At 39.1% G+C, this 22,931-nt stretch overlaps 1 protein-coding gene across 2 annotated transcripts in view; it reads right to left on the bottom strand.

Moving 5' to 3' along the window:
• The window catches only part of adka (adenosine kinase a), a 152,806-nt gene that overhangs the window by 7,376 nt on the left and 122,499 nt on the right, over positions 1-22,931 (bottom strand). For both annotated transcript variants that reach the window (XM_079855205.1, XM_079855204.1), the window contains exons 8-9: positions 18,667-18,702; positions 7,331-7,445 (exon numbers count right to left, since the gene is read on the bottom strand). In XM_079855205.1, the coding sequence (XP_079711331.1) occupies positions 7,331-7,445; positions 18,667-18,702 (151 nt within the window). The remainder of the gene's footprint in view (positions 1-7,330; positions 7,446-18,666; positions 18,703-22,931) is intronic.

Genomic DNA, 22,931 nt, shown 5'->3' with positions numbered 1-22,931 from the left:
GTGACAGAAGTGATATTTGGACAGAAATTTATTAATTTTTTATGGTAGAATGCATACAGTAAAATTCAATGGAATTCAATGACACCCGGTGGCTATTTTTGGTAATACGCCTAAACAAAATCTCATGGGAACTTCATTTTTTGTGATATCAACTTCAAATTTGGAACACAACTTGGTTAGATATTTGGCTTTGAATTTATAGTAATTTTTTTGTAAAACATATTTTGTAAAATATATATTTTATATAAAATAAAAATATTTAATAAATTATATTTGAATTAATGTAAATTTAAACTTCCATAACTTTTTCATACTTTAATTTTTTTAAGTGCTTTCACTTCAGCAATAATCTGCAATTTTTTACCTTTAAAACAAGACCAAACTTAGGTCTATACTCCAAAGCATTCTTGAATTACAAGCATTTAAGCTTGAATAGTGCATTTTAATGTCCATTCTCAAAAAGGGGGGTGACAGCTAAGGGGTTAAGAGCCATTTATTTGGGGATTACTCTACACTGGGCGCACTGTATGTTTATGATTCACTAAAAAGAATCAGTTCAAAAGTGTCATTCAAACGGGAATCAAATGGTTGCGCTGTAGATTTAGTAGCGGTATAGAGGCAACCCCTAACTGTAGTGCAGGAAACGCATTCGCATGGGCAGAAGAATACACGTGAGAAAACAGTTAACAGAAATGAACATCATTTGGTTCCCCTTTTTTTAAAATGACCTAAATAACCTGATGAACAACCCAATTCTTAAGTGTAAAATATAAGGCAAAACAGAAAGAGGGTAGGACAAGTATGCTGAAAAAGGGAAATTAAATCATTTAAAAGAATAAAAAATGTAATAAGAATCATTTCTGAATTAAGGTTTTACAAGAAGTTCTGGTCCAACATGAATGCAGACAATTTATATAAGCACGCAAGAGCAAACTAGGGCAAATAAAAACAGAGAAATGAAATTCCTAAATCACTGCTCTCATTCCCCCCAAAACCATCCTTGATGGACATCTCCTTCCATTTCATCAAACCGGAGAGAACACATCACATCTTTATTCAAAACATATTATTGAACTTGGCTTTCAACATGCTGCTTTGGTTAGTCTGAGAGCGTTCCAGGACCAATTTCATGTTAATGTATAACACAAAAGAGGCCATTGGTAGGGCTCTTTAATAGGCATGGCAATTAAAACTTTGCTGCCAAAACCTGTCTTTGTTGTTACTGGCTTGTGGTCGTCCCTGTAAACACAGTCTCTGGGCAGTTCACAGGGAGTTCCATCGCTTTTGTGGTTTTGCCATTCTTCGTTTTACATGTTCATGCAGAAAGTGAAAATACTTTCCTCTGCGTGACTATCCAGGGAGCGGAAAAAAAGGGCAACAAAGTTACACCTCCCGAGCTGTGAGGTTATATTAATAGCTCTTGTACAGCTGTTTCTTTTTTGGTGCTGTGTTTGACACTTGTGTGCTCAGATCAGAAGTGAGATGTTGCTTTCAGGGTTTTGTATCCTTTTGGCACAGGCTTCTCAGGAGGAAGAGGAAACCACGGCTCTGTTCGCAAAGGCACTCCAGGAACAAGCATCGCTGTAAACATGTATCGGACTGGCTCAAAATAAAACAGGCCTATGAAGACAAAACAATTGCATGCATGACTATTTATAGAGCCCAAGCATCAGAAAAAGCCATCATAACATTTACAGCACTGTGGAGTTACGCCAATTATGTGTAATAAATTCTCTTGTTATCACTAGTTATGTGTGGCGTAATACGATTACGCTCGTAATGCCAAGCCAAGGCAAGCCAAAAGCATGAACGCCTCAGGTCATGCGATAATTACTCTTTTACTGTATCTTAGGCATTGTCGTTTCAAATATATCACTGCGACTTTCAAAAAGTGATTGTCTCCAATAGATATCTGAGCTACTGAATGACAAGCTATTCACTACACAATGAGACATGACACAAAACCAATGAGCGGGAGAGAGATTCAAGGCCTTCAGACAGCTGCGGAACGGTGAGAGATTATTTCTCTCAAATCCACTTCTCATCGGCTCCAGAGCCAAACAAAAGCTCAGAGGAGTAAACAAGGATGGCCCTCCTCCTGGCAAACACACTGAGGAAACAGCCCTCACTTGCCTTCTTTTCTCTGATCCACTATCTCCACGCTAGGGCTGGTCAGAGAAACATGAGCGTGACAAACACATTTAACCGCTAATAAAGGGCAACCACCATGCCGAGAGTGGCAGGAGATAACCAGCACAAATAATCAGAGGAGTCTGGGACGGAGAGAGCTTTAAGAGGCAGTTTTGCCCTTTTCAAAGCGAGACATTGATCAGATCCCCTGGCCTCTGAGCCATGCTAATTAGCTGAAGACGAGTGGTGATGATGTCACGATCGATTTGGTGGACGTGCGGAGGTCTTCATCCGTCGCCCTTCCCATCATGAGTGAGATACTGAAATACAATGCATATGCTCAAAATTTCCAATCTATGAAACGATTTAAAAAAATAAAGTAAAAATAAAGTTAATTGTCACAATTGTGAGATATAAAGGCACAATTATATAAATAAATAAATTTGCAACTGTGATATATTAAGTCGCAATTGCGAGATGTATAGCCACAATTATGAAAAATAGTTTATGAGCAACAGTCAACATGCTAAAGTCACATCGTGAGATGTAAATAACGAGAAACAAAGCAGTAGTGAGCAATAGTCTCAATGAAAAATAATATTGCAGTTGTGAGATATAAAGTCACAACTGAGATGTGAAATCCTGATTGTGAGAATTAATCGCACAAATAAGCTACCTTTTTATATTTCTACTCTGATGTGGAGTAAACAACCAAACTATGGTGTCTAAACAGGAAAGTTCAGGCCACATTGTGTCGTTAAAGGCATTACAGGGGCCGTTTATGTAATCAGTCAATGCTACGTCTCTTAACTCGAAGTGTTCTTTTGCTTTTTAAGCCCATCAAAACAAGCAGCCACTAACTGTTTACAGCGTTTCTGTTTTAGCTCAGCTGCGTTGAAGGTGCATTGCATTAATGAGACACAAACAAGAACTGCAAACTTTCTAGAATAATAGCCCTAACATAACACATGAAAAATGTGAAGGAGAGCATGAACACACACACACACACACACACACACACACACACACAGGAAGAGTGTGTGCGTTTATGAGTGCATAATGACCTTTGCTAAGGGCTCATGGAGATGGAGGAAAACAAACTGAAACAAAAAGGCTCCTCTGGGGAGTTCATTATGTGCAGGTAAATCTGACAGCGCATTAGACACATTCCTCCTGAATAAGTTTCAAGACGAGCAGCACCTCTCCAGGAGCAGGAATGAAAATGTTCCTCTTTAGTAAGATGACAAAAACAAAACGGATTACATGGAGAAACTTCAGAATTATCCGCAACTGAAGAAAAGGCAATTTATTTCTCTTATTCTTAAAGTCAATGAACTGGAAATAGCGAAAGATCATTTCTTTCAAATTGTGACATAAATCCGAGTGAAACGGATTATTGAAGAAGAATTTTTTTTTTTTTAAAAGTGCGGCAACTTGGTTCAATCCATGAGTTGTTGATTGGATGGAGGCAGATCTAAATGTGAGTCGATTGAAAGAAAGTTGAGGCTGCAGGGTTTAAGTGAACCAAATGATTGGAGAAGTCTTGTATATGTCACCAGACAGAAAAGTTTTGATTAAAAATAAAAAAAGAATAATGCATGGACAAATTGTTCATAAGATCTATCACACGCATTTAGAAAATAGGGTCCATTTTAATTTCTTGCAGACTTATAAAAGCATCTGCAAAACATCAGGGCTACTTTAGAGATGTACATTTGCAAAAGCAGTCAGATGTTCTCCACGTCTGCAAGTATAATTGCAGGTTTCAGACAACACACGATAGAGCAAATAAAGAGGGAGGATTTTGAGTCTTAAATCACATCATGTGCTTGGAGTTGGGACAACCACAACCAAGCCCAGTGTATTCCAGTCTAGATAAGATAAGGACTTGGCTACGTCCAGATATCACTGAACAGTGGAACTTACAAGTCAACTGCAAATAAACAAAACTGTAGCAGCCTTTCTCTCTCCCTCTGCAAAAATGCAAAGACGCCCCTCGTGTTGTGGTGTTAGTTTCACTTCTTGTGATATTAAAAGAAACACAACAAAGGTTATCTCTCTGGAACCTCAGTTCCAGGAAGTTAAAGTAAAACAAAACACTCATGAACTATGATTCAGTACACAGAGACTCTGAAACTCTCAGCCTGCCCTTGTTGGGCTACATTCCTACACATAAAGTAGTTTGGGATTAAACAGGACGTTTTATTTTGAAAAACAGTCACGAAGGGCACGATTAAGTTAGCTTAATACGTGAACTCACAGAGGAGGGAAAGTACTAATAGAACATCACAGACTCCTCTCCTCCCCGTGACGCTGTCGTCCCTGCCGGAGCCCCTGGGCGACCCTGCACACTCAGCCATCATTAGATCAAAGACCGTGGGCGCTGCGCTCTTAATACGAGCCTGTAATAGGTGCGCCAGCAGGGCCGCGCTCTGTTCAGCGATGTCACAAAGGTGCTTCATTAAGGGTTCCTCTTCTGGCAGCTTTCATTAAGGAAATTAATGTGGAGGGGCGAGGACAGCCTGCGTTTACGCCGCGAGAGAAAGCCGGCGTGCACAAAGAGGAACTACACAATAACAAATCTGCATCTCTTTGGAACGTCGCCCCCAGGGCCTATCATCCCAGCCTTCTTAATCACCATTAAAACAACTTCATTGTGACATTCAGAGCCTGCTGAATGATCACATCCCCGCACAGAGAGCAAATTGCAAATGAAATGTAGAGATCAGACGGCATCAGAGCACAGCCTCTGGGAGGTTGAGCAAATCTTCAATTCTCTTTTATATTGATGTTTATTGGCGGAGGCAACGGGGAGCAATAACGTCCCTCTCCTTCTCCGTCGTCCCTGCTATCTGAACCCACTTATTCACCACTCGTGTGACGGCTGACATTTTTTATGACCAACTACCTCTTGCGCGGCGTCCTTGCTTACTTAGCATTGGGTGCGTGTTTCGTATAGGGTTCGCCGGAGGTTGCCGCCGACCCCGCGGCTCTTTATGAAAGGGCTGCAGGAGGTTAGCCGAGCCCGCCTTTTTCCTCAGCGCAGTGTAAAACGCCTCCAGGAGAGTATTTTCTCCAAAGCCAAAGCTTAGGCTGAAAGTTAGCTCGGAACAAGTGGGAGCGAGGCGGTGCTGTAGCAAAAGGGAAGGATTGTCTTGTAGCGCTTTCCTCTGATGAGGCTTTACAGGAGTAGCAATTGCCTGAGCAGCCTTATCAGCCCAGGGGGACTAATGCTATTAGCGTTTGTGTGATAAACGCAGCGCAGTGGAACCAATACAGCCAGCTTTGCCACGTTACTCTGGTAACATGTTGTGTAAATTGTATAATACAGAGCTCGGCGACAGCTCTGTTTAACAACACTTCAATCCTGTAGTGCAGACTTGTGAATAGGATTAGACCTATAAGCTAACAGGGGCAGAGGGACTCAGAGAGGCCTGCAGTGTCATTGGGATGTCATGTGTCATGTTACAAGTTAACTTAGAGTAAAGCCTATAAAATAAAATAAAATAAAAACAACCTTAACATGTTTTTTATGGTATAGCTCTGGGGTCGGCGACACATGTCACTACTAGCAAATAAGTGAAAATAAAGAAAACGCTATATTATTGTAATTTCATTTTGTGGTTTCTGAAATGTTGAAATGAGGGTACAAAAGTAACAATTACGAAGTTGCAAATATGAGTACAATTAAACTTAGGCAAGTAAATAAACATGGTTTAAATTTAATTAAACCATTAATTAAACACTGCCAGAGGAAATAAAATGCTTTAAAAAAAAACAAACAAAGAAGATTCATTTATTTTTTATTCAGTCCCAATAACGTTCAAAAGTTTGGGGTCAGTTATTTTTTGACTGTAAAGACATTTACAATGTAAAAAAAAAAAAAAAAAATTCCAATTATTGCTATTCTCTTGAACTTCTCTATTCATCAAAGAGTCATAATTTTTTTTCACAATTTCCACAAAAATGTTAAGCAGCACAACTTTCAATGTTGATAATAATAGGAAACATTTTTTGAGCACCAAATCAGCATATTAGAATGATTTCTGGAGGATCATGTGACACTGAAGACTGGAGTAATGGCTGCTTAAAATTCAGCTTTGCCATCACAGAAATAAATTACATTTGAAAATACATTAAAATAGAAAACAACTACTTTAAATTGTAATATTTCACACTATTACTGTTTTTACTGTATTTTTGATCAAATAAATGCAAAAGTGTATATATCAAAAATGCAGGTCCCTGATGTAGTTTATCAGAATTTTTTGTTCTAACTTCGGGATTTGACAGTTTTGACTGAGAGGGAGGAAAAACTGGACACAGACTGGACTGGACAAACTTGTGTCTCCTGCATGAGCACCAAGGCTTAACTCACCAATGCATATATGCTAACTGCTAGGCCAAAACTCTTGAGGGTTTTTGATTCCAGGCAGACACCAAAGGTCATTTACCATGTTTTCCTCTTTTTTTATCCCCCAGGTTATCCAGTGCGTTGCAAGGGTGGCTGCTCATTGTGTCCTCGAGAGAATTAAATAATGTCCAACCTCGACGGAATTCATTGTAAGAACACTGGGAAATTCAATGAATCAAAATACAAAAGGCAATAAAAGGCGAATTATCTTGAACAAATGGAATTTAGCCGAGACTGGGCACAGGCGGACTGTAAAACAAGGAATGTCGTTCTGGCAGGAGCAAAAGGAGAAGAAATGAAGAGCAGGAGAAGAAGAGCATAAACAGCTCAGCCTGTCCCCTTACATTCCTGCTGCCTCCCCGCTTTCTACTTCAAACCCCGCTGGTTTAATCAGCTACAACTGTTATGCTTTCCCCACTATACGGTTAAACTTATCCACTCCACAGAAAGATCCCCCACCACTCGGTTACCATAGCAATGTGACTGCAACAGCCCTTTGGATTCAAATTCTGTATCTGAGAGATAGGAGGTCATTGCCAAGGGCGAATTCATTTCACACTGAGCAACATCGGAAGCCGCCAGAGAAACGGCATTCTATTCTTAAGATGACCTTGTTTGAGGCTATTCACTAATGTTTACAGAGGAAATCTATCAACATCATTTCAACTGTAAATAACTAAAAGTCTTTCTGGGGGTTGTGTTATTTCTTTTTAACACAAGACGGTCCCGATCTAAAAGCGTGATTATAAAAACTAATTCTGAAAAGATGAAAACTGACCCACGCACCTTTGGTCATTACAGTTCCTTCTTTGCCTTGGGTGAAGACAACAATCCTCTGCCTTTTCTTGTTCACTTTGGATAAGCTTTGGGCCTTCTTCGCAATCTCCTCAATGTCTTCCGTCTGCATGAGAGAAAAAAAACATAGGTAACGCTTTAGATTACAGCCCGGAAAGTACTGCGTAATTAAGACAAATTTACAGCATAACTTTTAGTGATTATAGTGTACCTATAAAGTACTTACATGTAAGTATAAGGGAACAATATGTAAAGTTTGGGGAATAAAGGGGTAACAACCAGGATAATTAACAAATTATTTATACTGTAAGTATTTTAGAACTAATAATGGTGTACCAATACATACTGTATAGGCTTTTTAAAAATTACAGGGTACATATATGTGCATTTATACAGTTTTTTTTCTTTTTTGATAGCAAAAGTGCAGATGTCTTAGGCTGCATTTACACTGCAAGTCTTAATGCACAGATCCGATCTTTTGACCAGATCCGATTTTTTGGCCGACTGTTTATACTCACTTTAGACAGGACTTGTATCCGATATCTGTGTTTACATTAATTCCCGCCCAATATGATTTCATTGGTTTAATTACAGCGAAGTTATCACCTCATTGCTGAGAAATATAATGTAGCTTTCAGTAGTGAAGCTGTTTTGTTTATAAAAGTCACGGGCAGAGGAAAACCAGCTCTAGAATGTTTCGGTGTTCGCGCAATTGATTTTCTTTACAAAGATAAATAAAGTTCCCACCTCAATAAAAAGCCATGAGCGAGAGCACACAGGTATGTCTGCCTCATAATACAACATTAAAAAGCTATCTTTATGAATAAATGTGTCGTCCTCACCTTGTGGTGGCTTGGAATTCAAAGGGGAATCGGATATGTGCGTTTCCGCAGGTCTGATGTCCAGATATCGGATATGTATCTGATTTAAAACCACATTTGGAGGTGGCTCAGATCGGATGCGAAAAAAATCGGATCTCGTGCAGATTTTTGCGTTTACACGTGGGCAACCAATTCCGATCTGTGTCAGATGTGAGTAAAAGATCGGATTTGTTGTGCCAGTGTAAATGCAGCCTTAGTTTGGGCTTACATGTTTCAAGGCAAGTAAAGCTAAAACTATTTAAAAAAAATAATAATTAAATACTAGGAAATATACTCTTGTTCCATGTAGTTACAGGGTAAGTACAATAAAAAAACATACACAATCTAATATCACTGACTCGGAAACTTTTATTTAAAAAAAAATTATTACAGTTGATCTGAAGCGATAGTCTACAGTTTAAAAAGTTTAAAATATTGTCATTTTTCTTACAAACACTTATCGTTTCACTTCAGAAGACATTGATTCATTCATTGGGGTTGTATGGATTACTAGTTATTGCAGTATGTGCTCCAACTTTTAGGAACACATAAGCTTGCATTATATGTATTCCCAGAGATTATTTATTTTTCTAAAAACCTTCATTTGTGTTAATCTGAAGAAGGAAAGTCATTTACATCTCAGATGGCATGAGGGTAAAAGATGAGTAAATGGTGAGGACTTATTTCTGGGTGTACTGCATTTTCTTCTACTACATAATACAGAATAGCAAGAGACATGATTTCTTCAGACTCATCAGTGGAAAGAAAGAAAAAGAAGAAGAGGAACAAAAGGAAGAAGCCAAGCAACAGAAAAAAGGGGGGGCAAAATGTCCTACTTTCTGTCAAGAGATTTGATTAAATTAATTAATTGATTAAAAAAAAGCAGTTTTAAACGAAAAAGAAGTGTTATAAATCTGTTTTGAATTAACTTGGTTTTCAAATAAAGGTTTCAGAGTCAGTGATGTAAGATTGTGTATAAATGTATTTTTATTGTACTTACCCTGTAACTACATGGAACAAGAGGGTAACAAGCACCACTACATGAAACAATAGTATCTTTCCCCAATATTTAAGCAAAAGTTGCAATAGTTTTAGTTTTAAGTGCACTTTTGTGAAAAAGATCACTGTATAAATGCAGAGATATGTACCCTGTAATTAAAAAAAAAAGCCTATACAGTATGTATTGGTACACAATTATTACAAAAAGGTACGCAGTGTATGTTCTCGCTAAATTGCTCCCAAATGTAGAATTACATTACACTCTAATTACCGAAAGTTAAACTGTAAAAATCGCTGTTAATATATTAAGTTATTCCAGATCAGATTAGATTTACTTTAATGCTGTACCTTGTAAAACATGCTCCTGAGTCATCATTTTACCTACTGAGCATGTTTAGTGACTGCAATTGCCAACTGCTTCTCACTCAGAATGACTGTTGTGTTGAAATGCTAAATGTCATGTGTAATCACATCACTCATGACTCACATTTTAATTCCAATGAAATATTTAAATGCTAACAATATACCAAAATGACGCATGTATCACTCAGTGGCTTTAAAGCAATCCACTGATGTATTCAATCTTCTGGCTTTGGAACGGTTGCATTTGTAATGCACTGTAGGCTTGCTGCAGTAGTCGGTGTTACACGGTGTTCTGTACACCAATTACATTTCTTGCCCACCGCGGCACCACTCCCACTGTCGTTTTGCTTTTTTTATAGAAATAAAAACCCATTTAGACTAGTTCAGTTGGACAACGGATGCTACAATTATAAACTGAAAGCGTCTGCTCTGCTCCATACAGCGCAATGCAGCAGGAGTCAGATTTCACTTATCACGTGACGAGTAAACAGAGATGACTGACAGGACGATGGCGGAGGATTTGGTGTGCAACAGATCCTGAGCATCATTAGCCAGGTTTTAATCCAAATATTTTTTTGCGAAAAAGGGTTTAGCGCATCAAAATGTTTACCGATATAGCTGATGGAAATGCCAATTTTCGATAATTTTTTTGCAAATGTCAAGACAATTTTTTTCCATTTAAGTTTAGCTTATAAATTCTATGTTGATACTTCAAATGTCACAAAAAACAAGTTTGGAAACACTATGTCGAGAAAAAGGGCTTTAACACCAATAAATGTGGTGTCACATGACAGAATTAGCCAATAGTAATACTATACTAATTAGTCCGCATTATATAGTAAATTGGTGAATTCCAATTGTCTTATTACTCTCTGCATTTTACAAATATTTAGGATAACATTTTTTAGGGATAACGTCATTACGTACACCATCTAATCTGTAAAAAGGCCAATTGGATGGAAACAGCAAATTTCGGAATTTTTTTTAACGCATGTTCACTTTGTTGATAAAACAGCGCAAAAAGTGGATGGAAACATGTCTACTGACAAATATCTAATCTTGTAAAATACGTGGTCAGTACCACTGTTCCCTATGCACAGGGATATTACATTGAGGAAATTTTCGAATTTGCAATCACGTGTATTCTAATACATTGAAAACTTAATTTTCTTTAAGAAAAAAGTAATTCTAGCAGTTGTTTGAAATAATAGGAGAGAGCCAATGCTCTAACAAACAAGTTGAAATGTAAATCTGGTTGCAAACAAAAACAGAAGAAATACAAAAGTGGTGTTCTGAAAATAAAGTCTTCTAGAGGGATTGAGAGCTACTGAGAGTCATTCATTTGGGAATCGGACTACTCTGGCTGCGCTGTATGTTTCGGTTTCTCTAAGAACTGACTCATAAGAGTCATTCGTTCGGGAAACAAACTACACTGGTCACACTTGTATGTTTCGTGCTGTAGATTCTTTAGCGGTGTTGCTAAACAGTAGTGCAGGAAACACTGTCAGAGTAGTTTTTTTTTTACAGTATTCATCTGCATTTGATGAAAGAATACATCAGCGAAAACTGTTAACACAACCGGACATCATTCGGTCTGGGTATTTAAATTTTTTTAATGGAACCATTTCAAAATAGGTACAGACTCTTTTAAAATACTGTAGTGGAATAAGCCACTACTACTATTACAATACTCCAAGCATATTTATGAAGATGTACAGAATTATGCTGAAATTGACACTAATCACTAATGAGTCCAGTAACAGAACATATTTTGCATTAGACTGGAAAATATAACTATAGCAACCTGTTGTACATGTTGAAAAATCTGCGCCTCCTGTTTTGACCTTTCTTGTATTGCACAGCTTACTTGTTTGTCCAGTACAGTCTGCTATTTAAGTGGACTCCAAGCAACCTGTAGGACTACACCACCTCCACGCTCTTTCCCTGGAGCCTCACAAACTTCTGCCTGCTGGTAAAATAGTCTATGATTTAGGAGATTGTGGAGGCGTTCACCGGTATTGGGCTGAGCTTGTTACCAAGCCGGAGAGGCATGTTGAGGGCACTGGAGAAGTCAAAGCACAAGATCCTGACTGGGGTGCCAGCTTTGACCAGGTGGGAGTGGGTTCTGTAAAGCATGCAGATCAGAACGTAGTCCACACCTACAGTGGACACTTTTAAAAACCATGATTTTTGTTGCATTAAATGACAAAATTTTAATCCAAGTGGCATCTGCAAATAAATGATGCTATAATTCTCAATTTTTCATGGGTGACAGTTCACATGGGTATAACCAGTTAGCTATCTACGAACATGTTCGACTAACATTTGACAACCAAAATGTGGCCAAATACTTTGTCATCTTAATTTAAAACAATAGAAAAATGTGCTATTTTATAAAAACTATTACATATCTTTAAACATTATATGGTTTTCTTAGAAATTGTGCTATGTTTTATTAAAATAAATGCCACTTGGTTTGATATCTTGTTAAAATATGCAAAGACATACTTCCCAAATACACAGGCCATTGTATGTAGGCAAATCTTGCAATATACAACTTATGAAGACTTCAGATGCAAAAGCCTCTAAGTGCCATCTGAAATTTTCTTCTAAAATGAGTATTTTTATCAAGCTTGTATATTTAAGTTCAGTAATTTCACTTTAATGACAATTAATAGGTCATTTTCATTGCCATTAAAGTGAACACAAACATACAAGCTTGATAAAAATGATCATTCTAGAAGGAAATTTCAGATGGCACTTAGGGGCTTTTGCATCTGAAGTCTTGTTGATATAATATAATATAATATAATATTAAGGATACTATTTTTTAAATATTATATATACACTTTAAATTATATATAAAACTAATCGATAATGGCATACAGACCTAAAGATAGTGCTAGAGCTGAGAGAAGTTCTCATAGGCATGTATGCAAGTGCTTGACGTTTAGGGAATTGAGTGAGATCATCTGCATTTCCTAGTCCTCACACCTCCCAGCTGGCACTGGACAGAAGGCACTGGGGTGGGGGGAAGTGTGTGGAATGGGTGGTGCCGGTGCTGGGGGGTGGGTTTGTCTACTGGGTTGAGTGCTGGTGGTTTGATACCATACCCCCACCCTGAGTCACACAAAGCCCCAGTAAGAGGGTCTGAGGCAGTGCAACCCCTGCCAAAGCTTTGAGTCTGTCACATGTCCACTCGTCCCCCTGCCAAAACTGGGCTACAGAGGCTGCTTGGCCACGGCAACCACCAGCCCTTGACAGTTTTGTTAATGGCGGTGTAGTGTGGTGTCTCAGGCAGGCCCAGCTGCCTCATCACCTCTGCTTCATTCCACACTTGACTAAAAGGGTCCGCTTTCCTGCAGTCTGGCCAATCAGCAGAGCGCCGAATGGATTCAATCAGCTTACAGCAGCACTCGCTGTTCAAGATATTGACTTCAGTGTGAGTTTACATTGCCAGACAGTTGTTTTCACATGCATTTGTATAGCAAGCAAAATTGCCATAGCAATTCCGTTTTTCAAAAACAGAACAGTAAAAAGTCTAAAATTACTGTCACGCATCAGGTTTAATGACCAGCATTTTAATTGAAAACAATAGTCCCCCCCCCAACAATTATGAAGCCACTTCATAAATATGGATACAGGATAGGAAGGTTAACAAATTGTTCCGATCGGAACTGGCAACAGAATGCAAAACTAACTAGATAATTACTACTTCTATGCAAAATTTCACCACAGACAGTACAGGCCTGAGGCTAGACCCAGAAAGCAGGAGAGTATGAATTTGGTGGCTTTTTTTTTTTAAGCAGAGCCCAGGGCTCTATAAAAACCTTACTGTTTTACAGTATCAGCTGACTGCGCACTGTAAATCTGTCAGGGGCTGCGGGTCTATAGGTATCCTGTGACGAGAACTGGCTGCCTACAAGCCTGCCATTATCCCGTCATTATAACTATCAAACACATGATAGCCATGAGAGAGTGAAGCTACACTTGCTCATGAACACTTAATCGCTGGGAGACCCAGAGGGGGGGTGGGAATGTACAGGCACCTATGGAGTCATATATTCATATGGAGCTCCATTAAACTGCGCAGATTAAATGTCTGACTTGCTCGAATACTATTACTCATTTATAATTTACTCTTTCTTTGGCCTTGAACAATGCAAATCAGAAATGCAAACTCTGTGTCAAACCAGCTTTTTTACTCCTTGAAGAGCGAGGAGGTGTTTCATTTCAGACATAGGGGAGTCTGCACGCATAGAAACTTGCAAGGCGCTTGTAAAAGCCGAGTCTGTTATATGTATTCAGGATACAGCGATTGCTCATTGAAAAACAGATGTTTAGCTGGAATCTGTGGACCCTGAGCTCTGAATAAAAGCCCCCAGCAGCCGTTGCCTACTCGTTTTCTTTCTACATATACATCTCGGCTCTGCAACATCTGCGATCACAGTTTGTCTTTAACCCTGCTTGGCATTTCAATTATGATTACAGTGTATGCCTGTGACTTATTAGAATGCAAGGCTTCATTAGCAGAAGTAGAACACCTCTGCAGCTTCATTAGATTAATCATTCACTTCTAAAAAGTCGTTTAATTTTTAGGAGCATGATTTGGGGGGGAGAGGAGGGGCGAGTTGGATAAGGAAGAGTTCGGAGAGAGAAAGTGAGAGGAATTGGGAGGTGTGGGGTATAAATTAGCCTTCCCATCTCACTCTCAGGCACTTATCTCTGCATAGCTATCTGCTGGTGTGAATACATATATGCCTGAGGGACCGAGAGGGACCGAACGCCTGTTCGCTTTGATCTGAATATCAACTGTCAGAGCTATTCTCATAATTAACCCATCAAGACACATCACAACTGGATCCTTCAGTCCAGACAGAGAAAGGCAAGAGCCCTTGTGGGAATAAAGAGGCTTTCTGTGCGCATCTCTCCTGCAGACAGGTGCTGCGGTTGGGGGGCAGAGGGCTGCAGAGACTGTTAGGAGCAGCTGACGTGGGATGTGCGCTCCCATGTTGCCATTTCCCCCACTGGTGCTAACTTTCTCCAGCTAAATTTCATAGGGGGCTTTTAATCACTTCCCCAAACACAGCCTCTAATCACCACTAAAAGGTTGATCGTTCCCAAGGAGGAGAGAAGGGAGAGGCGTTGTGGGAGTCTACAGAGGTGCTAATGAAGAGGTTAATACTGTGATGGTGGATTCCAGGGCTTGTTTAAGGCAATTTGTAACTGAGACTGAATGTAAAAAGTGAGAAAAGTCGAGGAGTGTTGGTCGGCTTTGTCAACACTATGTTTCTTTATTCTTTATTGTCTGAATAGATCACTCAAAAATGAAACTTCTGCCATAATTTACGCACCTTCATATTATTTCAAAATTGCTGCTCAACATATATATTAAATATTATATATAGAGTTACAATTTTTGGTAAGAAGATATGTTCATGAAGTACAATTAAACAAAATTACCAAAAAATACCAAAGGTCTATCAAAAAAGTTATATGACTTCAACCTCACAGAAAGTCATATGATTGAATAATTTGCTCAAAAAAGTTGCAGCTAATCGCTAACAAACATGACACTAGCAGTTTGTATGCATTTTGAAAAGTTTTGAAGTAATTCATTAACTAAAATTAGCCACAGTGTCGCAGTGGCTACAATTTTTATTTCTCTTTTGCGCCAACATTCCCAGAAGTGACGATTCGGATTTCCTGAACTAATGTCACTGTTTTTGCAATATTCCGATGACTTTCTTCTGTCTAATTTTAAAAAATGCCTGTTTTTTGGGGTCAATAATATTTTTGGACTTTCATTATTAACTATTATTATTTCACTATTAACTTTCATTGTATGGATGAAAACAGTCAAAACAGAAATTTTTCACATTCTACAACAGAACGAAAATCAATCAGGTTTGGAATGACACAAGAGTGATTAAATGGTGACAGTTTTTGAGTGAACTATCCCTTCAGTGTAAAAAGACAACACAGTTCCTTGCTTAGGTCTCAGACACACATTAGCATATTCATGCCATTGACTATTTGCTACTCAATAACTGAATTTGATCAGAGGGGTGTGTAATGAAGGTTTTAAGCGTAAAAAAACATAATAAGCACAAGCTTAATTAAGCTTAACCATAATATCTCTCTATTCAATGGAAGCTATCAGTTCATGAAAGCCATAATGTAGCTGTCAGTGATTATCATAAGAGATGTTCTTCTTTAATAATGATGAAAGCAGGCGAAAAAAAAACCCTGCTTTATTAGGGTGTCCAATTCTGTGTCCATATTAAAGCTAATAAAACAGCTCCTTCATTGTAATCTGCAGGAGGAACAGCAGCCAATAGAACATCAATTACCCTGCGGCAGACTCAACATCTAAGGGTATTTAAGTAAAACAGATGAGGATCGGATCACACTGTGAGCCAGATCTAATGCCGGCTCAATACAGAGAAAATAACACACTCTTATCTACCTTCTTGAGATGTAAATTGATTTATTAACAAGGCATTTCTTTGAAGCAAGGGAAATGGATTGATGCTAAGCAGACGTGTTTGATTTTCACTTTAATAAAGCCTGTATATTTTCACAAGATGTAGAGCTGTATTGTAAAAACACTCTTCTTTCACACTTCTGAATGTTGCCACATTGTTTAAGACGTGAGAAAAATATTATCTTTGCTAAGGTACAGCATGTCTAGCAGCGTCTGCTCCGGAGTTATTCAGATAATCATGGAGCTTATTGGAAGTTTGTATTGCTTCCTAGGAAAGCTACAAGATTCAGAGTGCCTACAACCACAATAATGCATATCAATAACTGGGTTTCCATCCACGTACTTTATGCAAATTTTGGGATATTGCATTAAAAATCTGGGTGGAAATATAAATATAAGAATCTTAATAAAAAAAAATAAAAAAATGTTGCGCCTTAAAAATGTATAGACTTGCTTGAGATGGATGGATTTGTAAAATTGCAGGGGTCGGTAACCTATGGCAATGTTGGCACATTGAGGGATAATTTCTGACACGTGACAATAGCTAAAGAGATGCATGTATTTAATTTAAATATAGTCCCTCAAACTTGCATACAGACGTACATTTTGAGGTAATCAATCCTCATAGTCACAGCCTGTTTTAAGTTAAGAGCTATAAAATGCTATTAAAGTGTAAGATTTTAACCTGTGCTAGCATGCATATCCAACAAACCATTTGTGTAACTGAAGGTGTGCGCTTCCGTGATTATCGCTCCATGTCCCATAAGGTTGCCACCCCTGTTATATTATATAAAACAATTAGGAAGGATTACATGTGTGCAAACCACATTGAAAACATTTACTGAAATTGTGTCCTTTCAAAATTAATTAATGTATTAATTGTAAAACATAAAATATTATACTTAAAATTTTATAAATACATATTAAATAAAAAATTAAATCGCATTTTACAGATGTCATGGAACAAAATAATTTGCTTAAAAAATATGTTGCAGCTGATCGCCAGCAAACATGAAGCGTTTTGTCTGCATTTGTAGCGTTTTAAAGTAAGTGATTGATAAAATAAAAGGGCCACAGTGGCTACAACTTTCATTTCTATTTTGCACCAATTTCTCCGGAAGTGATGATTTTCTTCAACACATCGAAATGCTGCTTTGGGTGGGGTACGAAGATTTTTGCTGATAAACAAAGGGGGAGTTTGTCTCTGATGTTGCGAACCACAAAAACCAGTCAGCAGACAAGCAGATGTGGAAGTCAGCTGATGTGCGGAGGCGTGTATGAATAATATTGAAAAAAACGCCACCATCAAAAAACAAACGATGACATGCTTCTCTGCACGTTTGGGGACTGAAACTTCTCGATTTCTCTCCATCCTGTCACTAAATGCTAACATTTCAATTGCCATACTCTGTTGAGATGTTTATTTCTGAAGCAAAATCAGGGTAAAGACTCGTATGTCAAAGATTCCCTTTTCTCTGAGCCCTAAATCAACATGACGTGTGTGAAATCAGTGAAGAGGTACTCACAGTGTGTGACAGTGCTTGCCATTTATATATTTACTCTGTGCGATGCAAGCTCTCGCCCCCCCCCCCTCTATCTCCCTGGCTCACGAACTGCTCCTCCTCTCTCTCTCGCCCATGCACACTATCTATCTCTCCCTCCCTCCCTCTCGTGTCTCTCTCTCTCTCTCTCTCTCTCACTCACTCACTCACTAACTTACTCTGCTGCCAGAATCTGCTTTGCATTCCAGTCACGTCGATCGCACCTTGAGTGATCCTGGAAGACAATTATTCATACTGAGACGAAACACATTCAGGCGGATAGCACTGCATTTGAAAAAAGATAAGCCACTTCAATTATTTAAGCATGCTGTTCCTAAACTCACATTTACTTTGCTTATGAATTCACATTTACCCCCCCCACCCACCCCCGCCCCCCTCATGTAGACTTTTGAATATGAGACGAGCAACACTACTATTACATTTGCATTTCCCTGCTATTCAGAGAGATAACTCGTATTGTTTTGACGTGTTATGTACAAACAAGGCCAATCAGTGTTTCCACATTCTGAGACTAAAGGGGAAGGTGATCCAGTATTTATGAGCGGATGCAGCGCGGTATAATTGAGCGTAATGCCGTGCCGGATCCTCACACGGTCTAATGAAGCTAACAAGGTGGGTTCCTCGACAAAGGCACCTGCTAGCCCTGCCCAGTACACCGACAGAATTGAAAGCAGCCCCTAAGGATTTCTTTCTCTCCTCCCAAGAGCATTCTCAAAATTCAATAAATAACATCTGTAGGCGATGTTGGGTGCAGACCTGGGAGGAATGCGTCATAACAGAAAAGGAGGGGGACGAGAGAGAGAAAGAGGAGAAGAGAATGTGTGAGAGTAGGGGAGAAAATGTGTTTGTGTGTGTGTGAGAAAGAGAGAGAGTGTGTGAGCCGGAGTGCTGGCTGAACAAAGAAACCATGACGACTGCCAGGTTGCTATGGCGACCACTGCAAGGGGGCCAAGAGAGTATAATAGCACATCAATCACTGTCCGAAAAAGAACTTCATTATCAGCTGAAAAATAATCCTTTAGGATCTGTTTAGTGTGTGATCCTCCATCCACTCACCTCAAAGCCTTGTTCTCGCGCAAACACGGCGGCCTCCTGCAAAACAAAGCACACATACAGCCTTAATTAATGGGAGCTTAGAGTAGCAATGATATTATTTCATTTAGGGCACATTTCAAGGCTCTGTGTTAGGCTATATAGAACAGGAAATTCATCATTTCACCTTCAGTTCTTCTTCCAAAACCAAAAATAAATATTTTTACGTGTCACAAACAATGTATCCATAGTATGTGTATCATATTGTGAGGTAGTTGGCGATACCCAGCATTGAGGCTCATCCACACCAAGAACGACAACTAGCATCCTCACCAACCCATGATAACATTGTTCAAGTTTAAGTTCATGTCGCTTACCACTTTGAATGCTCAATCTTTTTAAAGTCAGATGCATTATGATTGGCTTCATCAATCATAAGCTGGAATCAATCATTCTGAAAGTGACTTTCCTACTCTCATAGAATTACCATGAATATTAAAACTTTATAATTATCATCTTTGGTGTGAACAGGCAATTTGTGCACGTTCAAGCAAGACATATCTTCAAACTTGTATCGATGAATAAAACAGCTTTTTTTTTAGATAATAAAAGGGCTTTGTGAGGGTTAAAAGATTCCAATTATGTGTGCTGGGCTTTGCCCTTTGCTCGACTGAACAACTCTAGGGACCAGTTGTGACAACCTCGGCCTTTAGAGGGGAAGAGGGGGTGGAAAGAACCAGTGCTTCATGGATGTAAGGGGCCGAGACCACCTGCAATCTGTCTGTCTGTCACAGCCACTGCATAATAGACCCAAGACATGTACATTAATCTATAATAGACCATCTGACATCACTCAAAACTCTCCAACCTGGCATTTAGCTGTTTGTATTTGGTTCCAGATTTTCCCTTTTCCGGGACACAGAGCTGCAGCTACACCCATGTTTGTGTTCACTGCACAGAGGTCAAACGCTCCAAGGTTAATCTTTGCGCCATAAAGTTGGGGAAAAACTCCAATCCCCATGGAGATAACCCACCACTAGGTTTCATGACACCAATTACAGCTCAATGATCTGATAATGCAGCCATCCAGCAGCCAAGGTGAGCCACTCTTTTATTAAGAGTGATTAAGCAGCATTATTTCAAGATTAGCTCCAGGAATTAGTTAATGCAACCCCACTGGAAAACTGTAATAGACCCTTTTCACTAGGCAAGACTATGGAAATACTGGAGTTATAATAAATCTACACTTTAAAAAGTCACTCAATTAGCACAACAGACTAACCAGAACCAGAACTATGTCTTTGTGTGCCATAATTAAAAAGAGGAGAGAGACTAATGTGAAATGACAGGAGTCAATCTGTAAGGAGATTAAAAATGTTAAAGGAGAACTCCGGTCAATTTTAACATTGAGCTCATTTTTTTGTACATTTGGAGTGCTGTCAATACAGAGAACAACGACAAAAATCGGTGTTGCCTACACCGAGTTATTCTATTTTTAAAATTTGCACCCTGTTGACTTCAATAGGGCAAGTAGTAAGCCTGCTTTTTAGCCTCTTAACATCCTTTAAGTGTCATTACAAGTGCACAGAAAATGTGAGTGATTCCTTCCGAGTGAACACGAGTGAGTCTGACTGCAGTAGATGTTAGAGATATTAATAAAAACGAAGTTAAGATTGTCGAGTTCACGCGCGTGATCATTGGTAACTAAACCTATGCGCGTGAACTCGACAATTGATTACTATGGCCTTCCACCGAAAACAGAATGTAAACAAAGGTATGAGCGCTGGCTGAATTAACTTCGTTTTTATTAATATCTCTAACGTCTACTGCAGTCAGATCCACCCGTGTTCACTCGGAAGGAATCACTCACATTTTCTGTGCACTTGTAATGACACTTAAAGGATGTTAAGAGGCTAAAAAGCAGGCTTACTACTTGCCCTATTGAAGTCAACAGGGTGCAAATTTTAAAAATAGAATAACTCGGTGTAGGCAACACCGATTTTTGTCGTTGTTCTCTGTATTGACAGCACTCCAAATGTACACAAAAATGAGCTCAATGTTAAAATTGACCGGAGTTCTCCTTTAAAGCTGCGATCACACAAGAATCCATTGACTTCCAATTATACTTGTACAAATAGACATTTTACATTATTATTTGGGAACAGATTTCCATTTCCAAACAGATTTCCCAAATATTTCCCCATTTGCTTTGGTCAGTCAGACAGGCAGTCCTGCTCTCAAACTCACAGTATAAAGTGCAACAGTCAGATTACGCAATTAAAAATCCTATTCATTTTCTCCATAGAGGAATTGATTTTTAATGACAACTTATAAACCTTTAAATACAGACCTACTTTGTGCTACGAGGTCGTTAATTGATGGTGTATGCTTTTTTTGTGATCAGCACACATTTTCTCAACTTGTTTTTTAAACAATTGTGTTTAACAGCAGAAATCCTGGTGAAAAACGACATTGATTCATTCATGGGATTGTAGTTCTTTGCCCTCATTAAAGCCGTTAAGTACACAGTCTTGTACCTTTGTATTTTTTGTCCGATTTTCAAATATGTCAGAGCTGGTTGGTTTGGTTCATGGTTTATAACACTTTAACGAAGACTTTTTAAAAATCCCTATAGGAAAAATACTTTCGGAATACATTCAGAACTAAGGCCGCTGAAAAAGTGGGCATGCAATGCTTCACTCCACTGGATTAGCCAGAAGTTATCATGTCAGGCAACTGAAACAAATGAGCTGAAATGTTTTGAAGGCACCACAGAGCCACGGTGTTGACGCTATCATGACCAAACCAAAGAATTGCTAACTTGTTGCATCTACACTTTAAAATGGGAAAGTACGGTGTACACTTGATATATTTAAACTTTTATAAAAAAGAGCCCTTACACTCTGCAGTCATAAAAAATAGATCATGAAAGAAGATGGACAGAGAAGAATAAAGGTGGTACATTGGAGGTGAGGAGTGTCAGGGTGAGTTCACACTGACATCTGGTCTGGGTTAGAAATGTGGCCCTGACAGACCGGGCCGGGAAGCTTGCGAGGGCTAACCTCACTGGTTATTTACTTTCATCTCCATCCTGTGCGGTTATCCATGTTGTGATGAAGCTCAAAGCAGAAAATGAAGAGAGTATTTCTCTTTGTGAACTGGGCCAGGGGGTTAGCCATGCCAGCTGCAAGTGGAAGGGGTCTAAAGGAGACAGTTCAACAAAATGCACAGCCTGAAAGATGGGCTGAGCTATGAAATCATCAGCTAGCTAAAGGACGGAAAAAAAAAGAAAAAGAAAAAGAAAAAGAAAAAAAATAGCAGCAACAACACAAAAAAAGAGAACCAACTTGACCACACGGTCATAAGATGTTATTTTTCTCACGTTGTTTTTTTGAGCTGGTGACAAACACTGGTGAACCAGTGGCGTCCCAGACAGAAAGAAAAACAAAGTCGCAACTGTTGGTTACTGATGAGACCAATCACAGTGCAATTTAATTATGTGGCCTCAAACGTCCCACGTATTCCTGCATGAGTCAGGACTGTATGGCCTGTGACTGTACCAGGGGCAGTGCTGTCTGAGGGGGCGGGCAGAGTATTATTGATACAGTAATCTGGGCAGGGGAAGGGGAAGATTAGACAGAAGAAAGCCAGCACTGCTGAGGTGTTAAAGGTACTCCCATGAGAATGCAGCAGGCCAACTGGAGCGTGACGCGCAACCGACAACAAACCAAAAGAGAGAGACAGACAGAGAGATGAACGGGACAGAGAAAGAGAGAAGCTGAGAGAGAGTGACAAACAAGCTACAGAAGACAGGTCCTTTCGGTGGAAATTTATCTAAAGCCACTAATCCTATACTTACCACCAACAGATGCAATTACTGCTAAAGAGCTGGGAGTAAGCGAAGCCTGTCCTAGACACCACTTTCATTACTGATGACATGTCGCTCAGATATAGCCGCAAACAAAGCTTAAAATTACATCAGGGAATGACAGATAGGCAGCGAACAACCCAGACGTAGATCGCTATGCTGCTGCTAACACAAAGGTCACAGTCTGAGGTTGAAAGTATAAAAGGAGCGATACATGAAGTTATATATATAAAACTACTGGTTTGACCAGGTCTGCAAAAAAAAACAAAAAACTTATTGAGTACAGCACTCTGTATCACAATCACACTTGGGTTTATGATGCTTTGTTTTAGATACCACAGAGATCTGAGAGGTTGAGAAATGCTACGGGCGTGTTCTGTAATTCGCGCTTGAGATGTGTTCTGGTTTGCTGGACGTGACC

Source organism: Squalius cephalus, assembly GCF_949319135.1.
Source record: "Squalius cephalus genome assembly, chromosome: 21".
Taxonomy (NCBI): Eukaryota; Metazoa; Chordata; class Actinopteri; order Cypriniformes; family Leuciscidae; genus Squalius; species Squalius cephalus.
This window is presented reverse-complemented; position numbering and strand designations above follow the sequence as displayed.